Raw genomic sequence first — 26,798 nt, 5'->3', positions numbered from 1 at the left:
GCTGCAGCTTGGCATCTTCAAGGCCCTTTCTGCTCCTCTCTTTCACTCGCTGATGCTAATTGTTATGTTTTTTTACAAATCCTTGTTCAAACTTAAATAAAAAGGAGTCTTGGGCAGTCTGGCTGGATTGAACTCTTATGTCTGCATCTTTTCAGCCCTGCCAGTGATGATCAAAATAAAAGTTACATTTTAACCAGGTTTGCTATTAGAACAAAACAAGGATCAACTAATTACTGATCTCACTTAGGGAAGTCTCCCAGCTAACACTGGTGCTTAAGCATTATTGGCCACTTCATATTAATAGCTGTAGAAGTGAAAGTTAAGTATCAGCATCCTTCTTACACAGAGGCAGAAGTCGCAGACCCAGTGAGAAGTGACTTGTTAAGATTGCTCAAAAAAAAATGTGCCAAACCAGAAATTTAATCTCCACCTGGGGTTTATTTCAAATTCTCATCGCTGCCACAGAAATAGAAGGACCCATACAGAGAAAAACAACAGAGATGTGGGTATACTTCAGAATTTATATTTCTATTGTTTTCCTATGGTCAATAGGTACACCTGCTCCCATGGGCCGGGCTGCATCCTGCACGCTCCTCTGAACAGCAAGTCACCAGAGCCCTCCTTGGATCCCAGCACCGCTCACCTTCGGAAAGGGAGGTAAGGTGCCAAAATCCAAGGCTGAATCCAGGTTAAAAAATGCTGTCAGGGATGCGGTGAAACCTCCAGCCCCAGGTATCTGGATGTAACAGCGGCTGGGCAGATGAGTTATACTGAGTCGATCAAAGGTTCTCGAAATCTCAGTGGCAAGTTCTGCCGAGCATCCCTGGGTCAACCTGAATGCATCACCCCGTTCCCAGCAAAACTCTGGAGACTCTCAGACTGGGCAAAGGCACTGGAGCTGGAACGCACCACAGCAGGACCCTGTGCCCCCCCAAAACCCACACCTGCAAACCCAGGGCTGAGACAGCCCAGGCTGCCCACTAGCCCCAAGAAATCCAAGCCCAGTGTAGCACACCCCCAGAATCCCGGCCAGCCTGAGCCTGCTCAGAAGCGGGATCTTTTCCATCACATGAGAAAACACCTCCTGCAGAAAACAGAGGAATGAGAGCTGATCTCTGAGCTATGTCATCTCCCTGTGCTGCCTTCAGCTCACTGTTATCGTGGAGCTGCTGAGGGACTCTGACCTTTGTAGGAAATGTTAAATCGTTGTGGCTTTCATATTGTTTAATATTCCTCATTGATTAGTTTCCATCTCCCTGAAGGCAAGAGGATTTGACTGAGAGCCAGAGCTCAGCAGTACCCGATGCTGTGGGTGGTATTGAGCTTTTGAGAGAGAAAAAGCTGACAAAATAAAATGCAGCAAATGACTTTCAAAAATAAAGACAAGAAAACTAATAACTTTCAGAATGGATGTTTTTCCTGACCTGGGCTAAAATCCCACTACCGTTTCCATAAAGCTTTAACTCCCAGAGACAGACAAACATTGACAGCTTATTTCAGCTCCCAGCCATGGGTTTCATTTGTTGCAGCTATAGAAATGTCATCTGGGCCTGGGTTTTGGTGGGGTTTTTTTGCCAAGAATTGTCTGTATTTGCTGTGCCCACCCAAGAGTAGGCTTGTGGGTGCAGCAGCCGTGTGTGTGTCCTCGCCAGTGATCTGGGGCGCCTGCGGCAGGGTTCTGGGTGCTGCCTCCCCACCTCGTCATCCTCTGGTGGACAGGGCTTCCAAGTCCAGCCTCAAGCAGGCAGGAGGAGGAAGAGCCGCCCATTCTGCTGGCGCAGGCGGAGCTGCTGCCAGGGAAAAAGCCAGCAGAAGTAGCACACAGAGATCAGGGGAGGTAGTTTTTCATGGGGTGGGGGCCAAGCGCAGCTCCCAGCAGGGTGTCCTGCTTCTCCAGGCTCCGAGCACCCATCCTCGCATAAGTCCACCCCTGTGCCATACACGCTGAATGAAGCAGTGCCACTGAGTAAGGTGGGGACCTGTCATTATAGCCTGTTTAACTGCCTCAAAGCTCGTTTTGAGGAACCATAAGCAGTAATCTCCCTCCTAATAGAATAGCCAAGAATAGCCATGTCGAGGCAGATCTTGCTACTTGATTAATCTCATTTCAGCCCCAGCCTCCCTCTCCCGAAGCTTCTCCACAAAGCCCTGACTTGCCTCTTTCCACTGAGTCATGCACAGCACAGATCCCTCCACTCCCAGGCTCTTTCTTCAGTCTCATGATATTTTTAAAGCCTGGATTGGTTCTTTTTCTCCCCGTGTCCAGCCAAGTATATGATGGGATCTGGTTTACGAAGCCAGGTTTTGCATCTCCTGCCAGGAATCCCAGTAACAGCCTCCGAAGGGGATCTGGTGCTCAGCACATCCCATGCCATAGCCTTTGGCATCGGCAGAGCTGGAGCCCCATTGCAGCAGCCGGTGCGGGGAAACTCCCCGCTCTCTTCTGCCCAGCCATTCCCTCCCTGGTGTCCCAAGATTCCAGGGTCTCCAGCATTTTCAAATGGCTGTTACACCTCCCCAAACAGCCTCCCCCCTGCTCCCCCTACCCGCCCTCACCCCTGCTATGGTTCATTAACAGGGACCTCCCGCCCACGAGGCTGCAAAACCACTGCCCTTGTTCTGCCAACAAATACCAGAGACGTGGAGAGAAAAAAGAGGAAAACCAAGAACCAAGAGGAAAACATAGACCTGAAGAGCGGTCATTGCTTTTGTTGTTTTAAGGGTTTTGTGCTATCCCATGTCAGCTTAGGCTGGGTCAATATAATAATAGCAGTAGATAATGGTGAAATACCAGGTATTAAGAAGTAGCTTAGAATTAATCTCAACCTTATTTATTTATTTCTAAGTACAGCAGTGCACCTCCTAGCTCCCTTATCTTTTTGGGTGCACCTGGAATTGTGAAAGCTTTAAACTTGCAAATCCAAAGCTTAAACGAGGTAAACAGTTTTGCTTCAAACACTCCAGAATGGGGACGGGGAAGAAAAATCATGCTCTGTATTTTGCCTTTGGATTTATTGGGTGTGCAGAAGAGGAAGGTTTGGAGGAGCTTATGGGTTTGTATTTGTACAGGAGCTGAAAAGCTTGTGCCTGCTTAGCAGCCTTCATTGCACTGCACGCGGTAAGGAGAGAGCTGCCCATCCTGCATGCCAGCGTGAGCCCCAGCACTGCCAGGCCAGCCATCCTGCTGCAACATGGGCACTAGGGATGGATTTCCCCCAACTCTACTCAATGTCTTTAAAAACTGCTTTTTAAGCATCTCTTTACCCATCTTAGAATAAAACTTGCCTTCCTCCTACTGCAGTTATTTGTGGAAGTTTTATAAAAGTGTCCAGAAAGTAGAATAATTTTCTCCTTTCACTCCTGGGCCCTTCAAAATCCTAAAATAAAATGTAACCATCCTCCTAAAAAAACAGTAGTGATGTCAGTGTATCTGAGTGATGTCAGGAGTGGTCACGGAGACAGCCCAGTAACTAACCCTGAAGGATCCCCACGGGTCTCTGCCCCAGAGGAGCCTGCAAGCGGCAGAGCGGGAGCTGTGCCCTGCCAGCGGCGATGGAGGTGGCTGTCAGCGGAGGATGCTTTTTTCCAGGGCAGATTTTCATCCCCCCACTAAGAAGCTCTGACAGCACACACCAGCTGAAACCAGGGGTTTGCATCAGCCTGACAACACTGCCTGCATCCCTCGCTGTGGAAATACATTTCAGCTGCACCATCTCTCTGATATAAATATGTTTTCCAATCCATTGGGAGCACAACAGACTGATTCTGTTGGCAGTGGGGCATTTCCCACTGCTTAGGGCTGCCCACCATGGGATGTTGTAACTCCCCAGTCTGAGCTGGGACCTAGAAACAAAGAACGGGAATTTCCAGCATTTGGCACGCATCATGCCTGGCTCCTCAAGGTTTAACTTTTGACCAGGATCTTGCAAAGTCTGTAGAGTTGTAAAGAGGATTTGTGCTATACAGTCCATCTTTTAGCTATTTGCAGGAAAACAGGGCACTGCATGTAAGAAAAATAAGAGCTGCAGCAGCAATTCACTAACCCATGAATAAAATTTGATGAGGACATGCCTCCACTCAGTCCTGGCTACTTTTTCTGTTTACACCACACTCCCCAAAGTACCTGGTGGCTGGTCATGAACAGCGAGCATACCTGCCCAGAGGACAGAGCTCAGGTGGGCTTGAGTTTGGTGGGAGTGAGAAACCTCAAAGTAGGGTTTTTTAAGGGTAAACCCCCTGGTTTTAAGGTAATTTTTGAACTTCAAGAGCATATTAATGTGCCAGCAAAGTCAGATCCATTTCCCAGCTTTTCTTCAGGAAGAAAGGACAGGGGTCCACATACTTTCTGCAGGCTCAAAAAGCAAGAAGCCAGAGAGGGCTTGCAATCTATTCATATTAATTATATTTCTTTCCAGACTTGACTTTTACAGCAGTCTTCAGTTTGAGCTCCTCATTTTTCAGTGTTTGGGGCTAGCTGGCAGGTTTTCAGTTTCCATCAGTGGTGTAAAGAGGATGGTTATCCCCAAGTGCCTGAGAGTGCCCAGAAGAGCCAGGGGAAGTCTGGAGGAGGGAGCAGGACGGCGCTGTCCTTGCAGCCGAGAGAATGAAGAGGGACAGCTGCACCACAATGCAGCCCTACCTGCTGCTTTTCAGTAACCACCCAACGTAACTTTTCCCCCCACCCCCCTCTCCTTTTTCACTATGAAGATTTATGGGGAGGAAGGTGCCCAGCTGCATCTGAGTGCAATAAACCTCTCGTGGCTGGTAAAAACCGATGAGCTATTCTTCCAGCTTGTTAGCAGTCAGGAAGATGGAAGGAAGTGGGAGGAATCCAGAGGGTGAGGTTTTCTAATGCCTCACTCGTCACTGCCGAACCTAGCGCTATTTATGGTGCAATTATCACCGCGGACAGACTCCTTTATCATCCAGCCAATATTCTGAGTAGAAATCCTATTGCAGCCCAGCCACTCCATATATCATCGGGGCGCAGGCGATGGCCAGGTGAAGAGGTTCGCTTGTGGAGAACTCATCTGCCAGCCGCTGCTTGTCCCTGGCATCCCTGCCCACCCTGTATTTACGACCAGGGAGGAGGCTGCCGTCCTTCTGCCCTCGCAGCAGTGCCCAGCACAGCGGGAGGAGGTGAGGACAGTGCAGGGCTGCTCTGCACAGCAATGCCAATGGGGGGTTCCTGCAGGAATCTTTTCCTGTTGGGGCACGAGGGATGGGATTTTTTTACTAGTAACACATATACAAGCCAGCACCAAACCTGCTGGACTGTGGATGGCTGAGGGCAGCAGGGAAGGGAGAGGAATCTGCATGGAAGTGGCAGGAGCTGTGTTTTGAACCCCCTGTGGTTGTGTAAATGAGCCACAAGGCAGAAGACAGGGAGCCAAGCTCCTTATGCCCTGGTCATGTCTCTGAAGAGCAGGTTCCCTGCGCCTCTAAGTACCCCCCACAGCTCTGGTCCACCCTCCTCACCCCCTGCCTGGCCCTATTGCCTGAGCCAGTGCTGCAAGCACCATCCTCAAGGAGTCACCTTTGGGGGTCAGCCCAGCTCTGCAGACCAAAATTTGGAATTTTTTTTTTTCCTCATCCCAAAATTCCTTTTTCTCTAAGGGAGGAAACTACACCTTTCTCCTTACTTTGTGCTCAAATCTCTCCCAAACTTTGGCTGCACTTCTTCATGGGGCTAGAGGGTCTTGGAACAAACTCCTGCAATGCCTAGTCCTCTGGCTGGTTTGGGACAAGACCAGAGCAGACTGACTCATGAGCACCACCAGTGAAGCCAGGTTTCCTTTTAAATACCTATCTGGAAAGAGTGTGGTGTAGATTTTCTGGTGTCTAAAAAGGGTTGAGCATCCCCTTCTGTAGGGGAACGAAGGCAATGAGTTGATTGACACTGATAATATGCAGCTGTGGCCTTGCTTTGACGATGTGCAGCTGTGACCCTACAGCAAAATGGTTAAATAGCTCCGAGGGGTGTGACAGAGGAGGTTTTGGATGAAGAAGGGAACCAGGATGAAGCAGAGACAAGGCGGAGTGTGGTCTGGCCTCTGGAGGATGAAGAACCAGTATGGACGGTAGAGTTTGACCAATGGTAAAGCTTTTTGATGCTTATTATTTTATTTGCGTTGCATTACTTCCTGACTGCTGTAACACAAATTGTAACACCCTTCTCCTCCTCACTGGCAGATGCATTTCTTTCCTCTACTTCATTGCCTGTTTTCACAGACCCCGTCAGCACCTCAGTATATGTGGAAGCCTCTTCCCCTGTGTCAAACGTGGGTGGTACTGGGCAGCTGCTAGTGGGAACAAGTAAGAAAGCACGCAAGGCTGCTGAGTCACATAGCCTAATTTTCCTGGAGAATCGGACTAAATTCCCACCCACGTCACTGTTTCCACTGCCAGGGCAGAGCTGAGATGCGCCCTGGTCTCCACTCAACCATCTCCCCTTTATCTTTCATTGCACAGAGCTGGGCTGCATTTATTAAGAGATGAGCCTTAACACTTGCAAAAGGAGTGAAATTCTTGAGGCACTGGAGCTAAAATAACCATTGCTTGCACTGCCTGTTTACCTTCTAATTGTGACTGACTCCTGCCTTTTCACGTTCCTGGTGCTTGAAAAGGGAAGAACAGATCTAGGCAATGTAATTTAATACACCAAACATACCGGCTTAATTGCAATCCCCATAAGCCGGCCACACAAAACTCTAAACAAATTCAATTAATTTATTTCGATTTGCACAAGTCTCCCTCTCAGACTGTAATTAATGGAGGGAAACAATTAAGGTAAACACAGCACAGCTGAGAGAGCTGTCCTTGCTAAAAGTCACATTTTATTTTAATAATGCTGTATTTATAGAAGTTCCACACTTTTAACAAGTTTCCCATTTCCTCAATGTTTAATCGCTCCTGTAAATATTTTGCCTGGGCTGAAACAGTTTTGTGAAATCAGAAATCAACGGGGAGGGCACGAGGCAGGGAGAGGCTGGTGGGGGCTCAGGGTGGACATGGCTGTGGGCAAAGGCTCAGGCAAGGGGGTCGTATCGGACCCCATATAGCCTCCCTCTCTCCACCAAAGCAGCGATGGCTGGCTTTGCTGAGGCTTGCTTCCACTGGGTTGTGGTGCCTTACGCTGAGCGGCACCTCACCAAGCTGGTGCCAGTGGTTCCCAGTAGCTGCAGTAAACGCCTTCCCCCTTACAGTCCTACACATCTGGAATGAAGCCAGTGGGTGTTCATTAAGGCTTTGATAGCCTCCAAGAGAGCCATTAGCATCAGTGATGGCTCTGCCATACTGTGCCTTCCAGGGATGGGGTTCCACCTGGGCACTGTCACGGCAGGGGCTGGATAGAGTGGTGCTGGGGGTAATCCTGCACCCCCTGCCCCATGCTCAGCCGCGTTGCTGTCATGGGACTGGGGACAGTCACACACTGGGGGGCTATAATCCCCCCTCCAGGTTCTCCTCAGGGGGCTGTAAGGTGGCCCTGCATCAGGCAGTGTGGGAGGGCTGGGGGGAGCCCCGTGCAGCTGCCCCGAATCCAGGGCTCCCCAGCTGCCGGTCGGCACCATCACTAGTGTGATGGGCCCAAATGGGTTCGGAAAAGCCTGTCCCAGTAAATCTGTTTACCAATGGTGTAAATTATCCATGATCACGCTGAGGCAGCTCCACCTGATGCATCATCCCAGATCAGGGCTTGGCTTTGCATGGCTCTGGCGTGCAGCTCAGCCAGCGACATGCCAGCAAGACTCCTCCAAAATGCCACCAGACCGGAGGCATAGGCATTTGTCCAGCTGCTACTTGATCTCTGCTCTGGGTCACCTTTAGCACATGCCCACAATCACCCTGCTCTGCTCCGCACAAGACAGAGTGATTTCATGCTGCATGCAGCCTGGCCAGAGGCAGGGACCAGGACATTCCTCCAGGGGGACAGGGAGATCCCACTCCAACTGCGGCTTTAAGTCACTTTTTTCATCACTTGTCATTTTCCGGCTTTGAATACATCCTGTTGGGTGATTTTTCTTGCAAGAGGTGGCACATCTGTCTTCACTGCTTTCCTTTGGGTTTGTTTTTTATTTTTTTGAAAAAGCAGGAACAATACAATCCATCTTTCATTACACCAACTGGTATTGCTAAAGGATGGAAAAAATTAGGTGCTGCTTTTCTCCTTTTTCTTCCCACCTTCATTAACCTTAACATGTACTGTATTCCTCTTCCAACACAAGTGTGGCCTTGCTAGAGAAGAAGATCTTAGTTCAAGCAACCTCGTGTTGATTTTCCGCTATTTCAAGTACTGGCTGGCCTAATTAGTTTGGAAATGCACCATTTGTTAAAGAAAAATGAGGCACAGCCTGACATCTCCTGTATTAATTACTTGCCTCTTTAGCTAATTGCTGGCCCACGCTACTAGGTGAGGGAAGTTGTCACCGATGCCTCGAGTTGAAGGTGTCGAATGGGAAGGGAGGAAATGGTACTGTTGGAGGGAAGGTCAGGTTTTGGGATAATGGAAGCAGGGCCAGTGTTAGTGCTGGTTTACACCTCCCCAGGAATGCAAAAAAACAGGTGCAGGATACGTCCCAGCATCCACAGAGGTGGTGGCTAGGTGGGGTGGGAAGAGGGACCCACTGGGAGAGTGGTCCCCTGACTACCAGGGACCTTGTTGGGTCACCCTGTTAGGTGACACATTGCCACTTCCCACCCACAGTTCCTGCCTGTAAAATCCAGAGAAGCATACAGATGTCTGTTTGAAAAGCTCCGATGAGGTCTGCTGTATAAAGGCCAGAAATCATTACTAGGTGGTGTGGATGTGCAGGGGAGGAGTGCATGTGGAGATGGAAAAATACAGGGAGGAAACAAATCCGAGCCGCAGAACGCAAAGCGTGGTGGCACAGGTGGTCATGACCTTCTGTGCTGTAGGGCTGGGTGTCTTGTCTCCCGTCAGGTCCTGAGCGCCACCAAGGAGCCTTATGCAGAGATGGATTCATCTCCCCATGGTGCTGGCTGCTGATTTGGGGGTGAAGCTGCCACATGCACTGCCACCAATCTGAGGCAGAGGGGCTGGGGGTGTCCATAGCTGCCAGTCCCAGCCGTGCCAGGCAGGACCAGATCCAGCCCTTCTGAGGCTCCTGGCAGAGGATGAGTTGAAGCAAGAGCCCCTGGAGATGAGGAAAGAGTCGCTCCTGGCTGCACCAGCTCCTCTGTGTCCCCACAGACGGTCAGGCTGTAGCAGCCTGGGACCAAAAGCTGCCCAAAATGGACCTTGAAGAGCAGAGCATCTCAGGAGGTGACAGTTTACTGGGAGCTAGTGATGAGCGCAACAACCACCTCACAGTCCCACCTGCTGGTGAGGACAATGCGGTCGGTTTCCTCACCCTGACAGATATTTGGAGCAGGGTGGGGAGGGTGGCAGTGTGGAAATTACCAGGTCCTTCCCAGCTGCCCCCAACCAGATCCCAGCTGCTCGGTGAAACAGCTAGTCCTCCCGGTGGGGCTGGGAGATGCCTGGTCTGCCTTTTCAAGGGGTCGTGGGACGCTGTTCTGCCTCAGCTGCGTGCTGGGACAAGGGGTTGCTTCATCTCCCACCTCTGAGCTGAGGCCATGCCCAGCAGGATGGCTGCAGGAGGATGGTGAGGACACCCCCCTACCGCCCCGAGTCCCCCGCCCCGGACCCGAGAGAGCAAACAGGACCCGGAGCGGAGAGGGGCTCCCCCTGGCATAGACCCTGTGCGCTTGGGGACCTGCGGGTGGCCAGCCCCAGCTTCGCTTCAGTGCTGGTGGGGAGCTGGGCTGAAAGCAGGGCTGCTTTTGGGGCTGGGCTTGAGAGAAGCATGGCCAAGGCTGCGGCTGCCGCTGCTGCTGCGCATCCCCTCGGCGGCGCCTTCCTCCCGCCCGCACTCGGCCTCCGCCTGACACCTAGCGGGGCGGCGCGGCACGCGCTCCCGGCGCCACCGGGGCTGGCAGCGGCCACCGGGCTCTGCCAGGGCCAGGGCACGGCTGCCGCTGCAGAGCACTGCTGGGGGTGAAACTCGGGGTGCACGTAACTCCGCGGGGAGGCAGGTATTAACGGCCCGGCAGAGACCCCGCTCTGAAGCACGGGACCTCCCCGGGGTTGCCCCCCGGCTCCAGCCCCCCCCCCGCGCTGTCTTTTCTGCGGTTGATCCCGGTTCCCAGGCAGGGGGCAAAGCAGAACCGAGCAGGGAAAGTGCCTTTGTCACCCTTGGCTTCGGGTGGCGCATTTGGGAGGTAGAGGGAAGAGGGGAGGTGGGAGCCAGAGGCAGGCGAGGGCTGTGCTGTAGGGCATCCCCCTGCTCAGAGCTGAGGGCTGTCCACTCCATCCAGGGCCACCCTCTGATTGTAGAGCCCTGTAGTACGTGTCTCCCTGGATTGTCACTCGTGCCTAATGCCAGCTGCCAAAAGCAAACCTGCTCCTTGCAGCCCTCCACCCACAGTTGCAAAGGCAGGACAGGGACAGATGGTCTCCATGGCATTCAAGGGACAGACACCCTCCAGGGTCATCCCACACTGGTCTCCCAGTTCCCACCCTTCCACAAAGCCTTTAGCTGCAAGGATGGGCAGGAGCTAAGTCCGTCCTGCCCTGTTTCACATGCTCACTTTCTGTGAGCAAAACCACCCTATTTTTTTTCCCCTGTTGCCATCCACCTTTGCTGGACTGTGTTCACTGTGTCTATCCAACTTACTGCCTCTGAAGGCCAGGGTGTCACCTCTCCATGCGCCCCCACATCTCCTTGGTGGTGACCAAGCATGTTCATCAGTGAGCAGCTAAAAGTTAAACACCAGCAACAAAACAACAACAGTCCTTATTTCAATGACCACGAAGAAAATTTAATTCAAAGAGCAAAGACACCAATACAAGCTCCAAAGGTGCTCCGAGCAAACCGGAGCAGCTTGCACAAGTCCCTTCCCAAAGCAGCCAGGCAGATGTGGCTCTGGTTCCTGGCTCTCCCCCTGGGAAGACTCACGCTTCTCCCCTGCATCCCCCCCTGCCCCCGCCTGGCTGAGGGACCTGCAGTGGTCCAGGGAGCTCCCACACCTGGGGAACAGGCTACTCCAGAGGCGAGTGAGGGGCTCAGGGGGTGGGGTTGTCACTGGGTGAGCTCACCTTGATCCTGCAGAAAAGAAAGGCACTTCCCAAACTTCAGTGACATCCTGCCACCTGCATGCACGTGCCCTGGGACTGTGAGGCATCCTTCCATCACTTACCCCTGCCCACCCCTATGTGACACCCCAGGGATGTAGCCCCTCAGGGGAGTCACGGTGTCTCAATGACAGAAGGAAACTGGGGGAGGTCATGGCTCAAAGGTAGAGGAGCAAATCCATTTTGAGTTGCCCTCAGCCACCCTACGCTCACTATGATGCTCCCTGCAAATGAGGCACTTTGCTGGAGAGGAATGACCCAGACCTCTCACTCCTGGAGAAGGCAGAACAGGGAAAGGTGGAGACCTTGGGCAGGGACCTCTCCAAGAGTTGTGTCCAGAGCCTCCTGCCCTGGGCTCAGCCCAGCAACACATGCAATAAGAAGCACCATAGCCCCAGCCTGATTTTCTCTCCCTCACATACATCCAACAGCCCACGGAGCCCCCACATGGGATGTGGGGCCTTTGAGAAAAGCAGGGATAAAATTCAGGAACCAATGTTAACCCAATGACTAAGTGGATGTCACTCCCAAAATTCAACCCAAAGCCACTGAAATTATGGATGGGAGACAAAAACCCCAAACCTTCAGGATTTCCATGGATGAAAGCCTGGTCTGTCCAGGGGGATAGCTTTTTCCCCGTGTCTACAGACAAGCAGCAGACAGGCACTTGCAGATAGGCACTTGCTCCCCTAACACGGGGCTCACTGCCCCGGTCACCGGTCCTACCCCCTTCCCACCGCTCCAGAGGTCTGGCTGCCTTTGACTTTACTCTGTGCTCTTTTGGGGGATCCTGAACTGTTCTGGGTCCCAAGTGCAAGGATCCAGCCTCAGCTCAGATCCTGATTTTCTCCTGAGGAGGCAGAAAGTTCACAAGAAACACTGAACATGAGAAAATTGCACATGCCAAGGAGCAGAAAGTCTCACAAAATTCACTCCCAGGCTTAACTCCCTTGTGCCATCGGCTCCTTGCAGCCCCCAGGTCTACCCTACAACCTGAACCCAGCCAGGCTCAGGAAGAGCAGCCTTTGGGTGGGGAGAAAAGCACCAATACTACCAACTCCCCCCCTTCCCATGGGACTTCACGGCAGTGGAGCCAGCAGTCAGGAAAGCAGCCAGCAGCCTCCAGCACAGCTCCAGCCCAGGGAAGTGGCCGGCAATCTTTGCACAGCAACCACAGCAGAGCACTGAGCAAAGCGGTGGGAGAGGGATGTCCAGACCTGCATGCATCTCCTTGCTGTGTGGCTATGGAAGTGGTTAGGAGCAGGACCATGAGTTTCAGATTGCTTACTTTAACCTTTCTTCTCCTTCAAATAGAAATTTAGTTAAAGTTGTAAGCAGAGGCAGAGCTGTCAGCCCCCGATGCTGAGGCAAGCCATCGGGACCCTCTGCCTCCCGGTGCCACCTCTCCCAAGCTTCTAAATCTGCTGCACAGAGCAGGACCATCTACCAAAGACCCCTAAGTTCCCCTTCAAAGCAGAAGAGCCAAAACCAAGGTGATCCTGGCACTTGGTCCTCTGCCCTAAGGAGAATCCTCCTTAGTGCCAAAGCAGCTCAGCAAGTGATTTTGGTTCCCAAGACACAACCCAGATTTCCATCCCAGTCCCCCCTTCAGGGGCATGGCACAGCCCTGTCACCGAGCAGCTCCCGGAGGTGGCATGGACGGCGTAGTGTCACTGCCGGTGCAGCACCGGCCCCACGAGCTGGGCAGAGGGTGCCCAACTCATCGCTGAGGTCACTTTTGGGGGGGCTTAAGCCAATCGCAAAACCATGAATCAACACATAGAGAAACCCAAGGGGGTGGAGGTCTCCCCTGCAGAGAGGGCAGGGGCCAGGGGGCTCAGACATGGCCCTGGGGGCTGCGCTCAGGCAGCGGGTGCCTGCCTGGGGGCTGCTGCAGCAGGGCGGTGAGGATGCGCTGCAGCTGGGTGAGGCGGGCATGCAGGGAGGTGGTGGAGAAGAGGTTCAGCTGGTAGGACGGGTCAAGGGGCAGGATGGAGATGAGCCACCAGCACCACGTTGGGCCATCTGCCAAAGCCTGGAGGGGAGAGAGGGAGAGACCCCCACGTCAGGAACTGCAAGGTGAATGCATGGCCTTTGGGCAGCGTCGCTGATGGGAAATTGTTGCTCTTGCCAGGACAGCAAAGCCAGCTTTGGCCAAGGTATTCTGCTGACTGGCCCTTTTATCTGTCCAGGCTCAAAATTTCTTGATAAACTAATTTAATTTCCAGACAAGCATTCCCCAGGGAGTCTCTAGACACAGGTGTAACCTGTGTACTGTACTAAAGTCTGTACTAAAGAGACAAAGAAATATCTCGTGCATTTCCTTGTTGAAGGTGATGCTTTTTGTAAAAGCGGGCCAGATCCTGCGTGGTCGGTGCCTTTTGGGGCACTTGCCTTATCACCACAGAAAAAGGCGAGGTGCAGGCCAGGCAGGCACAGCTGCTGGGCAGTGCTTTTGTAAACTTTTTTTCAAAGCCTGAGATAAACTAAGAGGGAAATGTTCAATTCAGTTGAAGGAAGATGAGGAGTTCTGTTATTCTGAGCACAGCATTGACGTGACTGCTGGCCAGGACAGCCTTAGCCTGGGACAAGCAGCAAGAGCACATTTGTTAACGATCCAGAGAGGAAACATTTTCTTACAGGAGTGAAAACTGAATTTGGGAATTATATTTTTCTCCAGAATCCGAATTTGTTGGAGCAATTTAATAAGCAAACTGCACCCTGCCCTCTCAGCTCCTCTGCTCTGGCCAGCTACAGCTGTCCCAAGGGAACACAGTGAGAGGAGGCTGCAGGCTCACTGAGCTGTGGGGTTCATTTCTTTGCCCATTTGTTTGTTTTCGGTTTGTTTGTTTTTCCCCCCCAAGTGTTTTCAAAACAGTTCAGTTTCTCAGTTCTCATTTAGGAAGAGACTCCAGGAAAGCTTTTAAAACTCAGTGCTCAGTTTCCAAGAGCAGTTAAAAACTATAAACATTAAACAGTTTCAACAGACATCTCCCTGAGAAATGTCGTAACTGGTAAAGCGAGTGAACAACAAGGTTTGTTTTGCTCATCCTGGGGGGGAGCAGGGTGGTTAGCAGGAACCATGCTGCTTCAGAGGTTCTCTTGGTACCCTCCCTATTTAGGGCACCCCTTCCCTCAGGGAATTACCTGGATGTCCTCTTCCTTCTCCGGCAGCTGTCCATGCTGCATCAAAATGTGCCTGGAGACAAGGTCTCTGTGCTCACAGAACTGCTGAGCCAAGCGGTAGGTGCTTTCGTGCAGGCGCTGCAGCTCCTGCAGCTCCTCCGCGGCCACCTGCATGGGGGGAAGAGGAACGGAGGTGTCCATAGGGAGGATCCATCCCACCCTGTTTGCCCTGGCCCTGCCCTCACCTTCTTGTCCTCCAGGTACTCGATGTCGGCAGTGTTGTAGCCGTCCCTGTGTCCACGGCTCAGCACCCGGAACCGCCGCCTGCCGATGGTGTCCACCAAGGACCTCCCGTCCGCCAGCAGCTCGATCTGCCGGATCTCCAGCATGCAGCCGTAGTCAGCGAAACTGGAGGGGGCCAGGGGGAGAAAAGAGGGGCTGAGCTGGGATACTGGTGGGGAGAGAGCTGCTTCTCCTGAAGGTACCAGCATCAGAGGAGGAAATGGCCCAGGAACAAACTGCCTGGGAGGGGGCAAATTTGGAGATTCACTCAACTCTATTGAGTTGCCACTTGCTGCTAAGAGGCCAGGGAATAGCGTGCACGCTGCTTGCACTCCCTTGGATTTGCTATACACCACATTGACTGAGGTCCTCATTCTGTCCTGATGTCCAGGGGTTCTGAAGGCACCACCCCTTGTGGAGACATCCTCCCAAAGCCCAGAAAATGTTATTTATCTCACTTCACTTGAACAGGACTGGAGCACAGCGAGGATAAGTAAATAGAGTTATCTAACTTGGGTTAGGATCCTGGAGACTGAGCCCATCCGAGATCTGGAGGTGCCACCAGGAACATAAGGATGGCCATGCTGCACCAAACAAAAGGCCATTTAACCCCATGTCCTCTCACAGCTCGTTAAGACAAAGTATGAGAAATACAGCAAATTTCAAGTGCTTGCTAAGAAGAGCTGGAGGTCACAGCCAGGGAACCATGCAGCTCTGAGACATCCTGAGCCAGCAGCTGTTCCCAGACCACGGTATTTAACAGCCACCACTAGCTCTGCTCAGCTGCAGCACTGGCCCATTCCTTGCCTGGCCAGTGGTGATGCCAGGAGGCTGCAAGATCCCTTTCGCTTTGCCATGTGGGGAATGCACCACCTCCCTGCTGCTTTTATCTGCAGGGTGCAGTGGGATAGGAAATTGCACCTGGTTCCTTCCCTCCAAACCACTCTGGATTTTAGATGCTCGGGGCCGGGGCAGAAAGGGGCAAATCAGCTTGGGCAGAGGGAAGCCGCTTTGCCCAGAGCTCACCTTTTCCCATTCTCATATATACACATGCCGAACCTCCTTGTGCCAGTCTCCTGGCACCGCCGGATCATGAGGCGGTAGCGAGGCTCGAAGACGTGCAGAGGGCAGGCAATGCCTGGGAAGGACATCGTGCAGACGAAGATGGGGATGTTCTTGGTCAGGCTGAGGGACAGGAGAAGAAATCACTATGAAACCCTCCCAGAGCAAATCCCATCCCAAGGGCTCTGCATCAGTTAGTCCCCCAAACCAGGTGTGTCCTTTACCCTAAGAAATGATGCTCTGGCACAGAGCGGCACCAAAGCTTCCACTTGGCTCACCAAGAGCCCAAGGACAGACTCTGCCCGCAAAACAGCTTCTTGCAGAGATACTCCCTCATCCCCAGATGCCCCATGGGGCACGTCCATACCCACTACCCACGTGGCATTGCGGTGATGTGGTCCTAGAAGTGGGACAGACGTCGGTTGAGCAGAACCACGCCAGAGCAATGGTACGTGGTGTGGACAGCCCCCTCAGAGCCCAGCCCGGCCCCCACGAACATACACACTGGAGCAAGTGCCTGCTTACTTAGAGAGCTCTGCCATCTCGGCCCGGTGCAGCTCCTGGCGCTCGGCCAGCTGTGCGGGGAAGGTGGCCAGCATGATGTCCTGCAGCAGCACAGTGGGGCTGTAGCTTCCAGCTTTCAGGTACTAAAAGAAATTAGACCCAGAAATAGGTTGGAGAAGAGCAGGGAGGGAGCTCTGAGACTCTGTCAGGCTCTGAATCACACTCACTTTTATTGGAGCTGAGGGTAATTTTAGATCAGAGAAAGTCAGGGATAAAACCTATCAGGGGATGTTGAGCCATCTAGCAGGATGGGATGTCAGCTCCACTGAGACCTCCAGACGCTGCTCAGACCCAGGGCCCGTCCCATGCAGCGTCCTGTCTCTGACAGTGATGCAGTCCTTGTATGACAACCTAATTTCCCTGATGGTCTCATCTGAATCCCTTTTCATTAAAGATTAAATCAACTCTCCAGGCTAGCAGGTTTTCCACCCATTTCCATTTTTAAAAGTAATTAGCATTTGCTTCTTTCTTTCCGTCTTTCTCTCTCTCCGCCTCTCAGTCCTGTTTACAATCTCACTAAATCACTGTGGCATCTTGTGGAAATTAATCTCTTGGTCTTAATTATCAACTGTCTGGTCATTCCCACATGAGTGAAGGTGACACCAACCATCCCAGGGAGCTGCTAATGTAAAAGAATTGCACCTTCCCTCCCAGCCCCGGGCACGCTGCTGGCAGCCAGAGCCAGTGCTCAGCTCTCCCTCGGGCTCCATCCCATGGGACACATGCCCTCACCTCTCTCAGGCTCTGTTTGCAGAGGGGGCAGTTGGGCCGGTGGTCCAGGCAGCGTTCAAGGCACTCCTTGCAGAAGGTGTGCCCACACGGTGTCGTCACCGGCTCAAAGAACATCCTGCAAAGGGACTGAAGTCAATGGATTGCAGAGAGTGGCATGGGAGAAGGACCTCAGGTAAGCCCAGCAGAGAAAGACTTCACAGAGCCTCTGTTCACAGGGCTGGGTGCCCTCGAAGCTGCTGTTCCCCAGGTCTGGCTCAGCACCCTGCTTTGGAAGCCCTGGCTGGTCTTAGCCCCATGGTGCAGGGGTCCCACAAAGCACTCGGGGACTTCCAAGAGGCCCAGGCTGCTGCTGCAAGGGTAGAGCTGGTCAGGGTGGGCAAAGCTCACAGGCTTTCCCCCCACAGCCCACAGGCACAGCTCCTGCCTACCCCCAGCCTTGTACCTGCATCTTCCTTGAATCACCTTGCTGGGAGCAAAAGATTTTGTTTCCAGCAGGAACAAGACATTTCCCATGTCTCCTCTTGCCGTCTCAAGGAAAATCTGCTGCCTTCACCAGCCTTCTGCTGCAACGACAACGACGCTGCAGGGATGCAATGCCATGGAAAGCTATCTCACACTGTGTTTTCCGAGCCTTGACAGCCCATGGCTATGAAACTCACCTTCAGTACAGCTGCATTGGCTAAGCTTTGCTCCTAACTCCTGTTAATTAAATGTAAAGGTTCCTAACTGGCTTATTTATTCAATTAGAAGTCTGGGCTCAGACTGTTGGACTTGCACAGCAATGTAAAGCGAGAACTGTCCCAGTTCTGAACACGGCTCCCCATCCCTGTAGGGTGGTATCTCCCCGCAGACCCCATCAGTACGCACATGGCACCCCTTGGTCCTGGCAGCACTGCAGTGGGAAAGTGCCTCCTTCTCCCCTGTTCCCAGAGCAGAGCCAGCAGCAAGCACTCGGGATGCTCACAGGTAGCTCCAGGATCAGAAATTAACTGAAGGTCTCGGGGAAGCCCTGCTCAGCACTGAGCCCTTACTCCTCCTGAACACTGTGTTTCCCTGCTCTCAGAAGAGACCTAAGTTCACCTAACCCAGATTAGATACAGCCTTGATCTCTCTCTCCTCTGTGTCATTCCCCCATGCCAGAGCCAGAACTGGAAAAATCTGCCATACAGGAGACCTTGACCATCTTGCACGTCCAGCAGCGCAACACCCAGCTCTCTGCCAGCAGCCGCTTGCACAACTGCTCAAGGTCCTGGGACACGCCAGAAATAACAGCCTGGTTTCAGCGTGCCCCGTGGCAGCACCCAGCCCTTCCCTGCCCCTGAGTCAGCAGGCAGCCACGGGCTCTACCCTCTCCCCTTTTCTACCTTCAGCAGGCACGGAGCTGGGAAATGCTCCCCTCTGGGTCTGCAACATCCCCATCATAGATGGTATTTCCCTAGGGCAACACCTTCGTGCTCCAGCCTGCAGTTACAAAGGGCAACGGCTGCTTTCAGTCTTTGACCTCACAGAACATCCCCACCTCCACACAGATGTCCCAAGCGATACAGACCTAATGATGCCGCACCTGGAGACAGGGCAACCTGAGCTCCTACAGCCTGGCAGGGCAAAGCGTGTCCCTGTCTGCCCCTCTGATCTCCTCCCTCTACTGGAACCTGCATTTCAGCAGTACTGGGGACTGAGTTTGCTGTTAAGATGTGAAGAAAGATCCCCACCAGGAAAGAAGACCCAGCAGCTGCTAATTCTTCATCCTAAAAGCTCTCCCACCAGAAAACTCACCGTATGCAGAGGGAGCACTCGAAGTCAGATATGCTCAGCAGCTCCCCAAGGCACGGCTGGGTACACTTTGCTGCTGCCGTTTCCTCTTCATTATCTAGTAGCAAAAGAGAAGGCAAGAGAAGGTGGCCCCCCATTCCAATACTGAAAATCAGTCTTTGCTTTCTGACCTTTTCTAGGTGTAAGTAGTTCACTGCTACACAAAACACTTAGAAAGTTACAAACAAAACCACTAGGGAATACAACATCAGCCCCTCTATTAACCCATCTGTGTTCATCCACAGCTTTTACATCACTGGGGTCTCATGGTACTTGGTAGGAGAAGGTGGTATCGCCCTACCTCCTTTTGCAGGCAGGGAAACTGAAGCACTGGGAAGTGAAGTGGCCTAAGAAATTCCCAGATGGAGATCTCTGGAGATGGAAATCTCACCTGCCATGAGTCATCATCACTGCTTGATGTGGCAGTCATCTGGCTAGATGCTAATGGCAAGTTAATGCCAATGGATGTGCTGCTTCTCCCAACGCATGGCACGCCACGTTCTTTGCAAGGGATTTTAAATATAAACCCATCTAAACCCATGGGAACCAAAGGAAGCCTCTCCTTGACTCCATGCAGGGAACAGGTGATGTCTGGCTTTAGCAAGAACTTTTCACCAAGCTAGACCCAAAAGTTTGGTATAAGTTCACCAGCTCAACACAGGAAGATCGGATCCTCCTCAGAGCTGTCCCACCATGTGCCCCCGGGACGTCTGCTCGCTGGGCTGGCACACAGCGCAAGCACCAATTTTCAGTGCCAAAACGGATTTCAAACAAGTATTCTGCGTGAGACAAGATCTTGGTAACTTTGACAACACTCACCTACCAACCACCAGCTCTGCCTCTCTGCCGAAGTCTCCGGGTCTTGCCCTGGCTGGGAAGGGGTGGCTGTCCCCTGGCTGTGCTCAGACCCTGTGGCTCCTCTGCCATCTGTCGACTCTCCCTCCGGACCCTAGGCACAGCAAGGATGAAACCAAGCTCAAAACCTCTTCCCTTTTTTGAATGCACAGCCCTGTCTGTCCCACCGAGCCCAACGGCACCGGGAGGCTTCCTGGTGTGTTGCTGTATATTAACATCTTGCATCTGTGGGACAGCAGGAGAGCGTGGCCCTCAGACATTCCTGCTCATCCCAGGGTTAAAACACGGGTTTACTCTGTCCAGATGTACCACCTGGCACGTGGGTGTATCTGAGCCCATCTTCTCTGATTCCCCTCTCTCTCCAAACTTGCCAAATTCATCTATAGAAGGCAAAGAGCAAAAGATGAGCTTTCCTTAATAGCTGCTAATGGTCTGAGCTGCTCTCATGTGTGGGTTTTGTATGAAAAAAAACATTAAAACTGAATTATTTTTTTTTCCTAAATGTAGTGTGACTTGGGAATTTTAAACACAATGACAGTCTAAAATCTTACCAGAAGTATTGCAGAATGAAAACTAGGAGAGGAATGGAGACAGAAAGAGCCTCCTCTGTTTCCTCAGTCCCCACGGCACCAGCTCTGATGGCACCTTTGCTGTCCCATCTTCCACTACCTGCAGCTTCTCATCCCAGCATGAAACCACACACACGTGGCTGTGGTCTTGCACAGCCTCCCCTTATCACACCTCCTTTCCCATCACTGGAAACCCCCATTTGGGATGTCCCAGAGGGACATTACACCCCGTCACAGACCCAGGTCAATGCAGGCTCTCCTACCTGAGCTTGGGAGGAAGACAATGGGAGTGCAGGGCTCCCTCCATCAACCTGGGGATCGGCTGAGCCCTGGTGAGCATCACCCAGGTTTGCAGCAGCCACGTGTGGCTGTGGAGCATCCTCTCGCTTGAGGATCTGCAAGGAGAAAGCAGGGCTCAGCGGGTGCTGGGAGAAGGAAGCAGGGAGGTGTGCGGGCTGCCAGGCTCCCTCTTTCCCCAAAGCAGCCTCCTGCTCATCACAGGACACATCAGGGTTACTTGTTTCAGTGCTGGCCGAGCTCTCTGTCAAACAAATGCCTTCGTAGCACATAAGGAAGAAAGCAGCATGAGGCAGCAAACAAAATGGTGTATTTTAAAGGCTGGGAGCCATGTTCTCCATCACCCACAAAGAGCAGGGAGTGAGCTGCAGAGGGTAAAATGTCATTCCCCATTCCCTTGCCCTTTTCCTCCTGGGGGGCAAGTGTCCCCTCATGGCATGAAGTCCCTGCGCTGGGGATATTGCTGGCAGCCCACTGGTGACGGTGATTTTGGTACACAGGTGGGTGCTGGCCTGCAATCATCTGCAGAAAAGACACAAAAGAAGCAGCTTTTGGCTGTCTGCTTTGCCTTGGGTGACTACTGATACTGCCTCAAAGCCCACCTCGTGCCATGTCAGCATCTGAACCCTGCAAAACCTGATACTTGAAGCTACAGACTGAGAAAGAGGAGTTTTCTTCACAAATAAACCTGCATCACTGATGGGAAGGCTCCTGGACCAAGATCCAACTCCTCTTGATCCCACTGCTGGCCAGAGCAGCACAACTGTGATGCATGTGAGTCCTTCAGAGGACAAGAGCATCTTCCTGTGCGATGCGAGGGCACAGGACCCTGTCACAGTACAGCCCACGCACCTTCTCCATCTCTTTCCAAGCAGGGTGGAAATGGGGACTGAGTGTCAGGCAGTGTTCCCACGCCAGCAGGGCTTCGGCTCTCTGTCCCATCTCCAGAAGCACCTTTCCTTTCCTGAAGAAGGCCTGCGGAGCAGAAAAACCTGCGGTGACTATAAGACAGCGACCGGCTGAGTATGTGCCCCTTCAGCTCCTACGTGAGTCCCGAGAGAATCTCCCTCCAGCCTCCTGCCTGCTCCCACCCCAGGCCAAAGCACCCAGACACGTCGCTGCTTCCAGGCTCAGACTTGTCTAGAAAAGACAGATCCACCCGCAGCCAAGTACCCGTAAAACAGGACTCCCCCAAAATGCAGCAGTTGCAAAAGCCAAGCAAACAAACCCTGCAGAGACCCAGGGAAGGAGCCAAGGGCTTCTGCCTTTGAAGCTGCGAAACTATTGCCAACGAGTGCTTCACAAATCAGCAAGCGGGCTGCCAGGGCTGATATCTTCAAGAGCAGCTCAGCCTCTGGCCAGTGCTTCTCCAAGCCTGCAACTGCGATCCTGAGCACCAGCGTGGCTACGTGCCCTCACTGTCTGCATGCGAGCAAGGACGGACTGGTGCTGAACCTCTCCCGTTAGTGCAACGCAGCGCTTGCAGCCTGGATTTGCACTAATGGGTCTGGCAAGTGTATTTCTGAGCGGGATGAATTCAATAGCTAGGAGAATTCTGGAAAGGGGGAAACTGCTTCCACACAGTAAGATGTGGTTCCAAGCACAGCCAGCCAATGGGAGTTCCCCTCCACTCACCTCGTGCTCTCCAGGCTCAGCCCTACACACAGCATCCAGGTCCTCCAGCGCCTGTGAGTACTGCCCCAGCGCAGTGAAAGCCTCTGCCCGGCATAGCCGCAGGGACCTGGCATCTGGGGCTGGAAAGAGAAATGTTACCACTCACGTAATGAGTTCATGGTGAGGCAGAGGGGCTGGATGAGACCACGGAGATGCCACCATGGTGGGACAGCCCCTGCGGTGCTGCCTTGAATTGAGCACAGCCAGCTCCTGCTCTCCTCTGGCAGAAGTCACTGGCCTCATCAGTCTCTGCAAGGAAGTTATTTCCCCTAAATATCTCGTTTTAAGCTCTTTGAGGTTCTTCCCTTTGTTTTTCTCCAGCTCCCCCAAATGCCTTCAGCCAAGGGGCCCCACCACTGCCTTGGGGCTGAGCCACGTTGGGGTCTGGGCTCTCATCCATCCTTTTGGGATGCAGCAAAAAGGCTGTACCATACACGTAGTCCCTACAGCGTCTGTTGCCACAGGAGGCTCTGCAATATGATTCACACAGCAGAGCCACAATAACATATTACCAAACAAGCCTGCAGCTATGGAGATCTGAATTCCCAAAACACCAGGGAGCTTCCTGGACCCACCTGGCTGCCACCACCCTCCCAGGGCAGAGGCAAAAACAGGGGGGTGCAAGGATCTTCCCCCCCACATCTCAGGGTTTCCAAGTATGAGAAAAGGCTGAGATTTTCCAAAACGGAGGAACTGAGCATTTACCTCCTCATCAGCAAGATGACACTGATGGGATCTCAGGGAGGGGGATGGGGGGGCACAGCACAGTTCCCACCGGTGCTGCTGGCCATGACACCCCAAGGGTCACAGCACTGAGTGCCCCACACACCCCTGCCTGCTCCTAAACAAGCAGTGAGACCCTCTGCTCTCTTGTCTCTGGGAAACTCCATAACGACCTTCCTTCCTACCAGCACTGCCAGCAGGGGAACTGGGGTGAGGGACATCAAGGAGTACAAGCAAGCAGCACCACGAAAGCCCATACTCATGGTGTAAGCAGGTGCGGGAATGTTTGCAGTTTTGAACTGCAAGGTTTCCCCAGACCCACCCCGTTACACCTCAGCTTGCGTGGAGGTGACCTACACAGACCCAGCGCTGTGCTTAGCTGTGCACGTGCTAGCATTCCAGCTAACGGAACGGCTCTGTGCACCCAGCCCTGCGACCCCCCCAGCGCAGAGCATCGCCCAACAGCTGCCGAGGGCTGGGATCGGGGACCTGCAGCTCCCTGGCCCCTCTGGGGAGGTCTCCAGTGTCACGCAGGTCCCTGCTGGCCCCCAGCTCCCTGTGGGACAACGGTGGGTCCAGCATAGGTAGCATGTGTGGTGGCCCCGCAGGATGCTGGCTCTGAGGCCAACCTTATATCACAAATTAGGCACCATTTGCAGGCACTGGTGCTGCACTTACTGTGGCAAAGTGGTGCAGGCAACAACATCCTGCCGAAGGGCCAGCAGCTCCCTCCAAGGCAAGCCAGGACCAGGGGCCCGGCTGGCAGCCGATCAGGGATCATCAGGAGATGATGACTGATGATGATGATGATGATGTCTCCCATGCACCCACCCCCAGCAGCATTTCCCCTTGCCCCAGTTCAAACATGGCACCGATGCAGCTCTGCCAGCAAATGGCAGGTCAGGACTAGCAGCCCAGGAAGAGCAGGGTGCAGAAAGCCAGCATCTGCCCGCACCTCTGCCTCCACTGTCACCATGCCCGGGCACCCACCAATCTGCCTGGGCACCTGCCACATCTTATCATAGAGGAGAAAACTCTGCCATGGCTTTTGCCTCCTTTCCACCCACGCCCAGCACGGAGCACAGGGAGACCTTGCTCGCTACCTGGTGCCACCAGGACCTGGAGAGCAGCAGACAGCCAGCCGCTCCTGCATCAAGGCCGCACTGTCCACACTGAGCTGTGCAGCAGAGCAACACCTGATCCCTTGGAGCTTATTTTCATTTATAATGTTAGTTCAGACCTTAGGGCTCAAGACAGAAAACAAAGGAACTTGCTGCTGGGTACCCCATCCCACAAGCACGCATCCAAAGACGAAATACTCCAGTTCCTAACAACAGGTAGGGATGAACAAATGGGTACAAAGTCTAGAGGCTTATTTTGCATGTGGGCAAACCCATCCAAACATTTGCACAGCCCAGCAATAAAGTGACCAATTTGGCAAAAAAAAGATGTGCAAAATGTGGCTATGAATTCTGCATTTCCCTTCTGCTGCAGCTATTTTTGATCTATGATATCATTAGACATTAGGGACGTAAGCCAGCTGGCAGCTCTGGTGGCTGATGAGTGACTGATAGTGCTCCCCAGCCTCCCAGCTCCAGGCATGTCAGAAGGCCTCCTGTATTACACGTTACAGTGCATTTCTTTTGCTCACTTGGAAAAACAGAAGATAAAAAGTTGACTATTTTCTCCCAAGAATAAGCGAGCTGCTCCGCAGGCTGGGCTGAGCAGGGCACTGCAAACTGGCCCATCGTGCAACACTGAACCCTACAAAATCCATTCTCGTGGATCAACTATTTATCAGTGGTTACTTTGGAAAGCAAAGGGGAGCCCATAAAAAGTTGTGCAGCCTGAAAGCAGTCTGCAGGAGTTGGAAAACACATCCTGAAAGCACCACCCATGTGGCTGAGCCTGAGCAGCACCAGCAAGCGCAGGTTTACTGGAGCTGCGGCTGTGACTGCGATTTCCTTGTCACCCTAAGCCAGACCTCCCCTGTCCTTTGGGGAGCGGAGCGTGCAGGGAAGACCGAGCACAGAGCTTGCAGGGTTGAATTTTTTCTACTCTTTATGCTCACAGAGGCTTGTTAAAGAGACATACAACCATACACCCCAAACAGTCAAAAGCCTGGCGATGAAGAGCACAGTTCTACAGAACTGTGCACATGCGTTGGCGTTGAGGGACAGGTGTGCGGGGTGTGAGATTGATGCCTATGGTTGCATAAAGAGACCTGCTTTGTGTTGCCAACACCAGGATCGGCTGGCCCGCTCAGCCCTGCGGTTCCAGGCGTACCCTGAACCTCCGGCACTTGTCTGGCAGCAGGTGATGAACAAGTGTCTGCGCCGCAGGAGGAGAGCTGACTGCTGTCATAGAAACGCCGGTGGAGAAAGGACCTTCTGCCACCATCGCCCCAACCCCCTGCTCCAGACACATTGTATAACCCCTTTTATTTAAGCGTTACTCTCCAAGAAATCCACTTACAGCCACCCACTAAAGCAGATCAGCTCCCCCCCCCCCCGGGCCTGATGCTGACCCTGCAGGCAAATGTCTAGCCAGGGCGGGTTGCAGAAGGGGGCTGGGGTGAGGGGCTGCCCTACACCCTGGGGCTGGCACAGGAGCTCAGCCAAGGCTGTGTCCTCGCCAAGCTCCAAGGACGTGCGTGTCCTGGACTGGAAAAGTCCCAACCACTTTACATAATGGCCACCCCCCCCAGGGAGAGCTCTTCCTCTGACCCCAAAATATTGCCAGGCAGCAAGATGCAAGAAGCTGTTTGCTGCTCTTTCCGGCTGCTTGATAATGCCACAAGCACGTGGCTGATGGGACATGGGCTGAGCAGCGGGGCTTGCCTGGCCACCCACCCCCTCCCGTCACCCCGGGACAAGTGCAGACACGGCAGAAACGCCCAGCAGCTGGATCCCCCTTCCCCATCCCCACCAGTCCTGCCTTTCCAATACTTGTACCTTCCCGGCTCGGGGGACACCGCGGTGCTGGGATGCCGTGACCCACACCGGTACCCACCACATCCTCGTCTCCGCTTCAGGCTGGCCCCTGGCCCCCAGCACCCGCAGCCCCCCAGCGCGCCCCGCCAGCCCGGTGGTGCTTACCCAGCTCGACCCCTCTCTGCGCCATCCTCAGCGCCTCCCGCGCGTCCCCGCGGGCCAGCCGGTGGCGGACACGGGCCACCAGCCAGGCCAGCCGGCTCTCCCGCCCCGCGCACTTCTCCAGGAGGCCGCCGAGCACCACGCTGCACCTCGCTGCCCCGACGCCCAGCAGCTTCAGCCTCTCCCGGCACAGGGGGCAGCGGGAGTGCACGGCCCCCCCGAGGCACGGCTTGCAGAAGGAGTGACCGCAGGACACGGTCACCGGCTCCCAGAGGAGGAGGCGGCAGGAGGGGCAGCGCAGCACGTCCAAGTCCCCGCTCCCGGCGCTGCGGGGCTGCCGGCCGGGGCTCCCCCCCCGGGCTGGGGAGGGGGGGCTGGGGGGCCCGCGGCTCATCGCGGCAGTGGCAGCCGAGGCGGGGGAGCTGCCCCCGGGCCGGCACTACCCGCACACGGCGGCCGCCGCCGGGGCCCCGCGCACGGCCCCGCTGCTGCGCCCCGCCCCGCTCAGCCCATCCGCCCGCGGCTCCCGGGCCGGCGCTGGGCTGCGGCTACCGGCACGGCACGGCACGGCACGGCACGGCACGGGCAGGGCTCCCGGGCTGAGCGCGGGGGGCGCCGGCGGCGGAGCTACCGGGGCCGCCATTGGCCGCCGCCTCCGCCCCGCCCCGGCCCCGGCCGCGTTTCGTAACGGAGCCGGCCGTACCGGGGCGCCGCGGGGCGGGCATGGGCTGCTGAGCAGCGTCCCGGGAGTGTTGAGGGGTCCGGTGCCGGTCCCCCGCCGCCGGGACGCGGGGGTGCTGGGGGGTCCGGTGCCGTTCCCCGCAGCCGGGACGCGGGGGTGTCGGGGGGTCC

At 54.0% G+C, this 26,798-nt stretch overlaps 1 protein-coding gene across 1 annotated transcript; it reads right to left on the bottom strand.

Annotated features, from left to right (window-relative positions):
* Window positions 1–10,817: 10,817 nt before the first annotated feature.
* Window positions 10,818–26,523, bottom strand: LOC102052894 (LON peptidase N-terminal domain and RING finger protein 1-like). Its single transcript, XM_055719090.1, has 12 exons — window positions 25,950–26,523; window positions 22,090–22,208; window positions 21,307–21,429; window positions 20,421–20,552; window positions 19,553–19,682; window positions 18,698–18,791; window positions 16,922–17,036; window positions 16,151–16,272; window positions 15,590–15,748; window positions 14,527–14,689; window positions 14,303–14,449; window positions 10,818–13,190 (listed from the first exon to the last, which is right to left on the bottom strand). Exons 1-12 carry the CDS (start codon window positions 26,338–26,340, stop codon window positions 12,993–12,995), a joined length of 1,893 nt encoding a protein of 630 aa, XP_055575065.1. The 5' UTR covers window positions 26,341–26,523; the 3' UTR covers window positions 10,818–12,992.
* Between the last annotated feature and the right edge of the window lie 275 nt (window positions 26,524–26,798).

Source organism: Falco cherrug, chromosome 8 (assembly GCF_023634085.1).
Source record: "Falco cherrug isolate bFalChe1 chromosome 8, bFalChe1.pri, whole genome shotgun sequence".
NCBI classification, from domain to species: domain Eukaryota; kingdom Metazoa; phylum Chordata; class Aves; order Falconiformes; family Falconidae; genus Falco; species Falco cherrug.
The sequence above is the reverse complement of the archived record's forward strand: the minus strand, read 5'-3'. Positions and strand labels throughout refer to the sequence as shown.